We start from the raw sequence: 12,817 nt of genomic DNA, 5'->3' as shown, positions 1-12,817 counted from the left end.
GAATGTATTATCATTCAGGTAAGAAAGGCAAAAGCATAAAAAAATATATTATTCCAGACAGCCCCTTTAATTATAACAATGTTAAGAAACTTGGTTTATAAAGCCAGATAGGATAGCAAAAGAGTATTTAAAAATGTAAAACCCCAACCAAAATCCAACCAAACCAAACAAACCTAAGAGAATCCTTCTTGAAGAAAGTGGTATTTTTTTTATTCTGGTATCATGACAAAAATGCTGCCAGACCTATGGCAGATACCAGTTATCACAATGAAGTAGAGCATTTTCTTTGACCAACACTCTAAAAAGCTGTAGTCATTAATCAGTTTAAGTATTTGGCTTTTGTTTCAAGGACCAACATTCCTTATTATACTGCAATTCAGGTATCTCTAAGAGGCAGCATTAATTCCAATATCAGGAGTTTAAAATATAAAATAAAGTTGTAAGAATATATACTTAATAATAAAACATTCTGCTCCTATGTCTAATCCTGTGATTCTCAAACTTTTGGTCTCCAGACACCTTCACTTAAAATTTACTGGGGACCATGGACACCAAAGAGCTTTTACTTATGGTATTGACATCTATCAGTATTTGCCATATTAGAAAATACTATTGAAAATTTTAAAGTATTTTTCTATTCAAAAATTAAAAAGTTCATTACATGCTAACATAAGATTTAAAAATTGTTTAAAATATTTTTTAAAACAGAAAAAAGATCTGTAGGAAGATGGTAACATTTTACATTTCCAATTCCTTTTCAAAAGAGTGAAAAGACAAATAATATCTTTGTATTATTATGAAAATAATTTTGATCTCATGGAAAAGCTCTCAAGGACTCTCATGGGTTCATGGGTCACACTTTTGAAAACTGCTGGTTTAATCTAAGGCCTGATATTAAAGACCTAAAAAATTCACACAGAAGGAGCCTTACTTTTCATTTAAAAATAAACCAAAATAACCACACATATACACACACACGTCATTGGATCAAACAGTCATACTTTGAGCTTTAATTGGAGCCAATGATGGCTATGTACCTATAGCCAAATTCAAAACCACTTATGTTAAGACCAAGGTCAAGAGTTATTCATTTTTAGCTCATGAAAGCTACAAAACCTAACTAAATATACACATCTTAGCTCCCTTTCTAATATTTTGTTTAATCCTGTTTGTGCTAAGATGGCTGTCATCTTTAAGTTGGCACAGCCTTGGTATAGAGCAGAGAATGACAGAACTTTAATAACCCACAACTTCAGATTAGGAACATGTTAGCCACTTATGGAGCAGACTACTCTATTTTTCACTATGTGAAAACTCTAATAGGTTTTAGGGAAACAGGAAGAAAACTCTTCTTTAAGCAATATAAGAACAGTGCAATGAACGTATACTTAGATGACTTCACATCTTACGGATTACTTTCACGTACACCATCTCATTAGATCCTTTTGAAAGCACTGGAGATGGGCAGGACAAATGATCTTATCACTGTTTTAGAATTCAGGAGTTTGAGGGTCAGGTATGGGTCTTTCCCCAGGTACCACAGCAATTATGTTGCAGAATGGGATTAGAATTCACATCATCCTACTCCTAGTTCAGGATTCTCCCCAGCATTTACCCTTCTTTGGGTTCTAGGGCAAGATTGAGGAAGGGGTCAGTGGGGATAGAGATGGAGGCAGCACGGTATGACACTTCTGAAATCTGCATTCTGTCTGCCTCATCCACCATTTTATCCAACACTAAGGAGGCTTGGGAGTGGCAGACACATTTCCCTGACTGATGTAATGAATTTTCCATCAGTGCATATATTATGGAACTTCATACGAAAACAACTGTCTTACTTTTTCTTTCTGAGCCAGTTTATGTTGGCAGGGCATTCACAGCCTGTTCCCTCTGTTCCAAGGGAAAAGTACAAATCCTGTAGTTAAAAAAATCTGATGAAAATACAAAAATGAAATAGCAACAATAATGAGATCTGTATGAAGCTAATATAAGTAGATTTATTGTGCACCTAGCACAACAGACTTTGCAATCTTCCTCCACCAACTGGAGAGCAATATAAAAATCACAGTTCTTAATTTAATGGCAAATTGCCTCCTAATCATCTTGAGGCAAAGATTCCAATCTATACAAAAACATTAGGAAAATAATTTCAAGAATTTTAGCTAAATTCTTAAGCGCTTGAAGATTCTGTGGTGGTGAGTGAGGGAATAAACAATAGAATAAAAGACCATGAAACAGTGAGAAGAAAATAATTATTGTCACCAATGAGCAAAGGAGAAATCTTTATCTGTTCCCTATTATTAATACATACATCTACTTTAGAAATTATTCTGTTGCCAGGAAATCCTCTCCACTAAGATGTTAATACAAATAGCATGAGACATTCAAAGATAATAAGCAAATGCTGTTTAATTTGGGGAGGGGAAGGCACTCAACAAAAAATCTCTCCTACAAAACTAGCCAAATGCCACTCATGATTGATGATTTTCTTGCTATACACTAAAGGCAAGTTATTTACTGTGCCTTCCTTTTGTCTCTTTCCGAGATGTTTCTAAAATCAAGATAAACTACATGCACTTTTTTTCCTTTTAAGGTAGATGAAGAAAGATGTTAACAAAAGCCAGTAAGAATTAGAAAACATGCTAAATTCATCTTTTCAAAATTTAACAGCATATTGCTATCTATTACACAAAATGTTGGTGCCTTTTTTCCCCCTAGTTTTGGTGAGTAATGTTCTCCTTACAGGTGATTCAAACAGAGGTTAATGGCTTTTTAAGACAGTTGCACATATGCTGGGTTGATGTACACACACATGCCATGTATGTATATATACATGAATACATATATATACACATACACACATATATGTATAACTCATCAAATTACATGAAGACTCCACTGTTTTCCCCTTTCATGTATTTCCATTAGCAAAAATGAGCATAGATAATGATTTTATAGTAGGAAACACAATTAATGAAACAAATCAGAAGATGTGAAGTGGTATGCTGTCAGAGTCCAATAAGTCAATGCACAGTTATGTAGTGGTAAAGTGCTAGAAAGTTCTTTCATTAGTATTTTAAAAACAATTACAGTAGAAAGAAGTCTGCAGTTTCATTTGATGGTGGTGACTATAGGCACCATGGGAATGGCACAGGCTGCGTTGGAGCTGATGATGTCCTCATACTCTGGCGGAGGGTCTAAATGAGGTTCTGTTTCACTACTCTCAAAGTTCACCTGGCCAGTGGCTTCCTCATAGGTTGGTGGAGGATCACCGTTGGACAGGCGAGTGGAGACAGAATCTGAGCGCCCAACAACATATTCTAGAAAGCCTGGCGATAATCCACTGCTATCAAACACTTCATCCGGTGGAAGGGATGGATCGATAATATTAAGGTGCTCAGGGAAAGGGATGTGGCTGTCGGTCACTGTTTGTCTGTGAGTTTTGTTTCTTAGGAAGCATCTCCAGACCAGGAAAACGACAAGGAGAATAAAGAAGAGGCTAAAGATTAATGGAAAAGTAAGGTAAAATTGAAACCAGTCACTTCCTCTGTTACTCTCTCCTTGTTGCGCTTTTGTATAGGTGTTCCAAAACTCTTTCTGAAAATAAAAGAAAAAATAAATTGAAAATCAGTATGATCAAAAGATGTAAAATATCACATGAACAAATGTCTGGATTCTATCAACATAATGAACAAAATCCCCAAACCAGATTTGTTGGCTTAAACAACCTACGGCCTATATTTTTCACAACAAAAAAATTACAAGTAAATTATGGTGCTCACTCTGGAGCCTTCCTAAAAGAGTCAGAACACAAATTTTTTTAAAGACTTGGAGTTATTAATATTTTCAGCTATGACATTTTTTCCCTTATAGAAATATATATATATTTTTCAAATACAGTTGACATACATTATATTAGTTTCAGGTGTATACCATAGTGATTAGACATTTATTTATTTTTTAATGAACTTTACTCTTTTTTCTTCTTTTATCTTTATTTTTTTTTAGGCGAGGCAACCCTCAGTTGACCTCACAGATTGCAAGGACCTTGTCAGCTTACACTCCCTTATTTTTTTAATTTTTTACAACTACAGCACCTGGTCTTCCTAGGTGCTCTCCCATCTGATCTTAGCTTCCAAGATCAGATGGGATCGGACTTGTTCAGGGTAGCATGGCCGTAGACTAATTAGACATTTATATACCTTACAAAGTGATCACCCCTATAAGTCTAGTACCTATCTGACACCATACAAAGTTATTGCAATCTTATTGACTATGCTATACTTTACATCCTGTGACTGTTTTTCTAACAGGCAATTTGTACTTCTTAATCTACACCCATCTCTCCAAACCTTCCATCTAGCATCCATCAGTTTGTTCTCTATACCTGAGTTTCTGTTTTGCTTGTTCATTTATTTTGTTTTTTTTTAGCTTTCACATTAATGAAATCATATGGTATTTGTCTTTCTCTGACTTATTTCTCTTAGCATAATTCCCTCTAGGTCTAGCCATGTTGTTGCAAATGGCAAGATTTCATTCTTTTTTTATGACCAAGTAGTACTCCATTGTGTATATGTATCATATCTTCTTTCTCCATTCCTCCATCAATGGGCGTTTAGGTTGCTTCCATATGTTGGCTATTGTAAACAATGTTTCAATGAAAATAGGGGTGCATATATCTTTTTGAATTTGTGTTTTGGATTTCTTCAGATAAACACCCAGAAGTGGATTTGCTGGTTCTATTCTTAATTTTTTGAGGACCTCCATATTGTTTTCCATAATGGCTATACCAATTTACATTCCAACAGTGTCTGAAGGTTCCCTTTTCTCCGCATCCACTCCAACACTTATTATTTCTTGTCACATTTTGATGATAGGCGTCTAACAGGTGTGAGGTGATATCACATTGTGCTTTTCATTTCCCAGTAATTGGTAGTATTGAGTATCTTTTAACTTGCCTGTTGGACATCTATATTTCTTCTTTGTAAAAATGTCTATTCAGATCCTCTGCCCATTTTTTAATCAAGTTTTTTTATTGTTGTTGAGATGTATGAGTTTTTTATATATATTTTTATATATTTGGGATATTAACCTTTTATCGGATGTATAAAATTATACATTTGCAAATTATCTTTTCCCATTCACTAGGTTGCCTTTTCATTTTATTGATGGTTTCCTTTGCTGTGCATAGCAGCTTATGTTTGATGTAGCCTCATTTATTTTTGCTTTTGTTTCCCTTGCTATTGTAGTCAAATCTACAAAAATATTACTGAGACCAATGTCAAGACCAATGTTTTCTTCTATGTATTTTATAGTTTTGGGTCATGTTCAAGTCAATACCATTTATTGAAGAGACTTTGCTTTCTCCATTGTATGTTCTTTACTCCTTTGTTGTAAATTAGTTGTCCATATACATCGTGTGGGTTTATTTCTGGGCTCTCAATTCTGTTCCACTGATCACCATGTCTCTTTTTCTGTCAATACCACACTCTTGTTTACTGTAGCTTTGAAGTATAGTTTTTATCCTGAGATAAAAAGAACAAAGCCAGAGAGAGTGTGATACCTCTGGCTTTGTTCTTTTTATCTCAGGATTGCTTTGGCTCTTCAAGGTCTTTTATAGTTCCATAATACTTTAGAATTTTTGGTTCTATTTCAGTGAAAAATGCCATTGATAGAGATTGTATTGAATCTGTAGACTGCTTTAGGTAATATGGACATTTTAACAATGTTAATTCTTCCAATTCATGAGCACTGAATAGCTTTTCATTTCTTTGTGTCTTCCTCAATTTCTTTCAACAATGTGTTATAGTTTTCAGTGTACAGGTCTTTCAGCCTCTTGGTTAAATTTATTTCTAGGTATTTTATTCTTTTTGATACAGTTGTAAATGGGTTTGTTTTCTTAATTTGTTAATTTTTCACGTAATGTAACGTGAAAAATTAACAAATTAAGAAAACAAACCCATTTACAACTGTATCAAACAGATTTTTGTATACTGATTTGACACCTTGCAACTTTACTGTATTTGTTTATTATTTCTAATAGTTTTTATGTGTGTGTGTGAAGTTCTTTTAGGGTTTTCCATATGTAAAATTATGCCATCTGCAAATGATGTTTTACTTCTTCCCTTCCAATTTGAATGCCTTTTGTTTCTATTTTTTGCCTGACTGCTCTAGCCAGGACTTCCCATACTATGTTGAATAAAAGTGGTGAGAATGGGCATCCTCGTCTTGTTCCTGATCTTAGAGGAAAAGCTTTCAGTTTATTGTTGAGTATGACATAAGCTGTGGGTTTGTCACATATGGCATTTATTTTCTTTAGGTACTTTCCTTTTATACTCATTTTATTGAGTGGTGTGTTAATGTCCCCCTACTATTATTGTGTTGCTGTGAATTTCTCCTTTTAGTTCTGTTAATAGTTGCTTTATATATTTTGATGCTTTTATGCTGCTTATGTACACACTGATAAATGTTATGTGTTGTTGATGAATCATTCCCTTTATCATTATATAATGTCCTTCTTTGGCTCCTATTACCTTTTTTGGCTGAAGTCTGTTTTGTCTGTTGGCTACTGTTTGCTTGAACTATCATCTTCCACCATTTTGCTTTGAGCCCATGTTTGCCTTTCGAGCTCAGATGAGTCTCCTGCAGGCATCACATAGTTAGGCCTTGTTTTTTAATCCATCTACCCACTCTGTGACTTTTGATTGGTGAGTCTATTCCACTTACATTGAGGGTAATTATTGATATATGAGGGCTTACTACTGCCATTATATCTTTTGTTTTGTTTGCTCTATATCTTCATTGTTTATTTTCCCTTGTATTTCTGTTTGCCATTTTAGTTTGGTGATTTTCTATGATTTTTCCCAGTTTCTTCTTTTTTTGTCTTTGCTCTAGATTTTGTTTTGTGGTTACCATGTGTATAAAATGTCCCATAGATAAAATAGTCATTTTTCTGCTAATAGTGTCTTATCTTCATTTGCTTATAAAGTTTCTGTCCTTTTCTTTCTCTCCTTTTATATTTTTGCTGTCATAAATTGTCCCTTTTTCTGTTGTAAGTTTTTTAACAGATTAAAATACAGTTATTTTAATGTGCTTTTCCCTCTAACCTTTATGTTAAACTTTAGTGATTAATATCGTATTCTGAAGTAACTTTGCAATTTTCTGATTCTCTATATTACATTATTCAAAGTTTTGTATACTTTTTCATTTTCATTTCAGGTAAAGGAACTCCTTTCAACATTTCTTGTAAAGGAGGTCTAGTAGTGGTGAACTCCCTCAGCTTTTGTTTGTCATGGAAACATTTATTTCTCCACATCTGATGGATAACTTTGCCGGATATACTTAGCTAGTGATTTATATCTTTCAATATTTTGAATATGTCATTCCTTTCTCTCTTGACCTGTAGAGATTCTGCTGAGAAATGTGCTAATAACCTATTGGGGGTTACCTTTTTAGGTTACTGACTTTTTCCCCCCTGGCTGCCTTTAAAATTCTTTATCATTGACTTTTCGACAATTTTAATGTGTCTTGGAAAAGGTCTTTTTGCATTGAGGTAATTAGGTGTCCTGCCAGCTATTTCTTTAAATAAGCTCTCTTCTCCCTTCTCCTTCTGGGATACCGGTACATTACCCTTATGTTGCTTTTCCTAATGGAGTTGGATAGTTCTCTTAGAGTTTCTTTATATTTTTAAGATCTTAGTTCTCCTCTTCCACCTGAATCATCTCTAGATACCTATCTTTGAGCTCACTAATTCTCTCTTCCATATGGTCTGCTTTATTTCCACTGCTTTCTAATTCATTCTTCACCTCATTTCTTGAGTTGTTTAGCTCCATAATTTCTGTTTGGTTCTCTTTTAGAGTTTCAATCTCTTCGGTAAAATACTCATTCATTTTATTCCTTAGTTCATTGAAATGTCTTTTTGAATTTTCTTACCGCTTGTTGAGTTTCTTCATGACAACTATTTTGAATTCTCTATCAGATTGCAAACTTCCATAACTTTAAATTTAGTTTCTGGAGAACTGTCCATTTCTTTTGGTGGTACTATATACTGTACTTTTTTCATAGTGTTTGATGAATTGTTCCTCTTCTGGCACATCTAAAGTAGCGAACACTTAAGTTGACTCTAGTTATATTTGAGAGCTAGCACTTTTCACCCTCCACTGCCTTTGCCATTGGTATCACTGGTGCCCTTGTTGCTGCTTGTACCTCTGAGGTCTCTGGTGCCTTGCTGTCAGTGTTGCAGGGTTGTGGGTGCCATTGCTGTTCCTGCAGCCTCAAGTTGTAAGCACAGCTGCTGTTTTGGGCACCAGGGTCTTGGGAGCAGCCCCCACTGGTGGGACAGCTGAGGTTTCAGGTGCTACTACGATGGTGTGATACCTGGGGTGTAGGTGCAGCCATAGTTCCTGGAACCTCAGGTCATGGGCTCTGCCACCACTGCTCTTCTGGTTCCACCCCCTTCATGAGGTCAAATCTGCCCACCTTCAGGTATATGGATCTTTTGGGCATCCTGGTGTGTTGTGCAGAGGATCCTATGTTTGGCTATAGATGTCCTACTGGTTGTAATTTAAAGGTGAGAGACAAAGGAAGGACTAATTTTTCCATGATCCTGACATCATTCCTAGGAATAAATTTTTTTTAACATATTCTTATGGAGCCCTACCAAGTATCTCATTTGTACTCAATTTTCTTTCACCTGCAGATGAAGATTTCCCCTCTTAATTCCTAATCTCTTAGATCACCATCTCCTTTTCTCCCATTTAATCTCATCTAAAAAAGGAATATATGTGATTTCAAATAATTATATAATGCTAACTTTGGATAAACACATTAAAAAGTGGCTCTTTTATATTATCCACATCACTTTGGGCTTGGTTACCCCAAGTGATGTGGATAATATAAAACGATTTCTTTTTATGGCTGATTGGTATAATTCACTTTTTTTTTGGCTTCTTTGACATGCTTGAATAAAAAACCCTACAGACTAAAATCAGATTTTTGTTCTGAATGGTTAAAAACAAAACTTAGATAAAAACAGAGTTACAAAATCAGATTTTTACTTTGCCTATAGTAACACAATCCTTAACTCAATCCACAGGCAATGATGAAGATATTAGTTACCATCCCCACTTGCAGATGAAGAAATGGAGGTTCAGAGAGTTTACCTAATAATAAACCCAGGGCATTTAACACATAGATGTTGGAGCTGGGATTTGAACCCAAGAGGCCTGGCATCAGAGCAAACCAAAAGGCAATCTTCTTTGATATATAAGACATTTTGAACCTGTCTGGCTATTTTCTTAGAAAATTCTATCATCCAGTCATGTTAAATATGTAGTCAAAAGTGAGCTGGCTCATTTCATAAATTAAATAATTTTAGTTAAGGTAACACTGATCTGACAGAAAGGTACTTAAATGAAAGATTTCTTTGGGAACTAGACTTATTTCTTTTTTAGGCCAGAGATCAGATGAAAATTCACTTGAAATCTAAACTTATATAATTGTCATTCAAACAAATAAACCCAGTTTATGTCTTCATTCTTTATCTTACTGAAAGAAGCCAAAAGATACTCATGAATAGTAAATGATTCCAAGACTTGGTAAAACAGTGTTTTAGAGGTAATGAAAATTTGTTTAATGACAAAAATCTCATGAAAGGGTCTCAGTAGTTTTAGATAAGGCTAAAACTATACAAGTAATAAATGCAATTTGAATGCGCCAGAGAGGTCTGAATCATTTCAGAGATAAGAACCCCAAGAGGTAGATGTTTCATTACAGTAGGTGAATTTTAGAACAAATAATATTAGTTATTCCTTTACAGAATATGTGTTTTTCTGTTTTGAATTTTTTCACTGCTGTTTTTTTTTAACTGGAATTTGAGTGACTCAAGGCCTGAAGGACCTTATTCATAATAAGGGTTGAGAATGTTTTACAATCTTTGATTAATTAGCTCATAACCAACCTAGTGAACTTTGGAAGTGGGTGATGTTTCCAGTGAGTTTGTGTTGCTGAGGAGGGCCCAGCAGAATCTATATCCACCACTCACATGGCTTCCTCCTTTCCTTGGACAAGCATGACAGGAAAAGGAAGGAAAGACTGTAGGAGATGAGGGATAAAAGCCGCAAACCTGACCTGAAAAGCTGCTTAGTTGAGAACAAGTTGGGACATTCCAGGAAGAGGTTGTTCAAAATTTTTAAGATTGTTTATCAAGATGGATATTCTGAGGAAAATGGCTAGAGTGACATGTCATTAACATCTTTGTGTTAATTCCTTTGTCCACGGGGTAGAAATATGTAGATATAACTTTGAGAAATTTAAAGATAAAACATTTGTATATTACTATGCAAAAAGTAAGGCATTATTTTTAAAACTGCCACTAGGGTATAGATATGTTGCCAAGAAACAACATTTATGCTGAGTATAGTCTCAATTCAATTTATTTTACAATAAATTGAAAAGAATATATAGCTGGAAGATGAAGAGTGTGTGCTTTTATTGTGTCTTTTTAAAAATAATTATGATGACTATTATTTTGCAAGGTGGCAGGCATACAACTTACATAAAGGAAAACCTCTGCAGTTTAGATACAGTTATTTAGAAACTGTTAAGGTTTGGATTTAGCATACTTGAAGGTGAAATTGATAGCTGTACTGGAGTAAGAGGCAGCGAGAGCATTTTCATGTCCAAAAATATCTTTCATGACTAGTATTAAAAATTGACTGCTAAAAATTCATTCTTTCAAAGTTCTGGTATAAGACAGCAACATACAAACATCCTGAACTTAACACCTCACATGGACATACCAAATCTATAGCTACATATGGAACAAATTTCTGTGAAAAAAAAAAAAACCTAAGAATTACCTGAGCAACTCTTACACATTGGGTAAAAGGGGAAACACACACACACACACACACACACACACACACACGCACACACACATCAAGCAGGTAGGAGAGTCTAAGTAAGACATAATCTCTCTATAAATCCAACACTCAATGTGGTGCAGTGTCCCATAATCAATAGGGAACTCAAAACCACAAGCTTCTCCCTGAACAGCAAAGTGTTTGAATCCTACATCAGGCACCCCAACTTTTAAGACCTTCACCTGAAAGATGAGACCCAAAAACATCTAGCTTTGAAAGCCAGTAGCACTCACTGCCAGGAGAGCCACAAGGCTACAGCAAACTGAGAAATGGTCCTTAAAGGATTCATGTGCGCAGATTTGCCTAGCACCAAAAGTCAAGTGAAAGGCACCCAGACTTTGTGTGAAAAAGGTTTACTTGCTTACCTTAAAGCATGGGCCTGATGCTGATGGGCAGGCATTTAATTTAACATACATATAGTGGCTTACTGAAGTACTCTCTTAGGAGAGCGGACAGCAGGCGAAATTTTTGCACTCTCCCTTTTGCCTTGTTTCAGCTCACTAGTATCTCCCAGAAAGGAGCTTGTACCCTCATCTGGCACACTGATTTTTGCAGCTGCCACCCAGTGAACACCCCTAGGTCACCTGGCTCTGGTGGCCAGTGGAGCTTATGCTCACAGGTCTCACAGGACAGTAACCAACTGAGAAAAAGTTCTTAACCAGCAAGACTCAACGGACTGAGGGTGCTAAGTCTTTCTGTAAAAGAGACCTATTAGCTTATCTTCATAGCTGCAGCCTGAGGGTGTTTAGAAAATTAAACATACATCTAAGGGCTGACCTTCCAAAACCTTCTAAAAGCCAGATGCTATCTTTGAGCTCTCCCTCTGCCATGCTCCAGAACATCAGTTTCTCCTGCAGCGGAGACTGTATATGTATCCAGTGCCCATTTTTTTGTGTGTGTCTAGGGTATGCACTAAGATGACCCGGCTCTGGAAGCCAGCAAGGATTGTGTTTGTGGGTCCCATGGGACTGTAACAAACAGAGAGACAGTTCTGGGCAGGTTACCACCCCTAGGCACAGTGCAGAGAGCATATACAAACAGACCCCTAGACTTTCTATAAATAAGTCCTATTTGATTGCCCTCTATAGTTTCCACTTGAGAGGTATGCTTCTGGTTTGAAACATACCTAAGGGGCATAGTGAAGGCTCTCCAGGGACAGAGGCCAGTGGATGCCATCTTTGTGCTCTCCCTTTGCTTTGCTCCAGGTTTCTGTAGCTCCAAGAAAGAAGCTTGTACCTTTGTATGATACCCTGTCTTTTGTGGCCGCCACAGAAGGGAAACCTCTATATCACCTTGCTCTGGTGGTCAGCAGAACTTGCAGTATGGTCCCATAGGGCTGTATATATTTGCATTCTTTAAAAAGCTGCAGCATAAGGCTGTGGATTCCAATTGGCTGGAATCTAAGTGCTGTTTGACATCTTCCCCTTTAAGATACTGACATGTCTTGGCACACCCTCAACTACTAGGAGGCACTAAAATTAAAATGCACTGCTTAGACAATCACAAAAGTTTGACAGACAACCAAGAGCTAGAGCAGAATTGAATGATAAGGTACATTTCCTACTGGAGGCCACACATTCAAGGCTGGGAGGGGTACCTGTTTCATCTAATGCATAGATACCAACACAGAGAGTCAAACAAAATGAAGAAACATAAGAATATGTTACAAATGAAAGAGCAAGATAAAGCCTCAGAAAAACTCTTATGAAATGGAGATGGGTGATTTACCTACCTGATAAGGAGTTCAAAATAATGTTCATAAAGATGCCTAGTGAGCTTGAGAGAAAAATAAACAAAGTGAGAACTTCCACAAAGAGAAAATATAAGAAAGTACCAAATAAAAGTCATAGCCGAAGAATACAATAACTACACTGAAAAATATACTAGGGTTAAAA

The 12,817-nt window shown here is 36.0% G+C and overlaps 1 protein-coding gene across 4 annotated transcripts in view; it reads right to left on the bottom strand.

The window, feature by feature from the left end:
* Positions 1-791: 791 nt before the first annotated feature.
* PRRG1 (proline rich and Gla domain 1) overlaps positions 792-12,817 on the bottom strand; it is an 84,056-nt gene continuing 72,030 nt past the window's right edge. For all 4 annotated transcript variants that reach the window (XM_016132732.2, XM_036226841.1, XM_016132733.2 and 1 more), the window contains exon 4: positions 792-3,597. In XM_016132732.2, coding sequence (XP_015988218.1) covers positions 3,112-3,597 — 486 coding nt within the window. In that variant the 3' untranslated portion in view covers positions 792-3,111. The remainder of the gene's footprint in view (positions 3,598-12,817) is intronic.

The sequence above is a fragment of the Rousettus aegyptiacus genome, unplaced genomic scaffold, assembly GCF_014176215.1.
Source record: "Rousettus aegyptiacus isolate mRouAeg1 unplaced genomic scaffold, mRouAeg1.p scaffold_m13_p_9, whole genome shotgun sequence".
Lineage (NCBI taxonomy): Eukaryota > Metazoa > Chordata > Mammalia > Chiroptera > Pteropodidae > Rousettus > Rousettus aegyptiacus.
The sequence above is the reverse complement of the archived record's forward strand: the minus strand, read 5'-3'. Positions and strand labels throughout refer to the sequence as shown.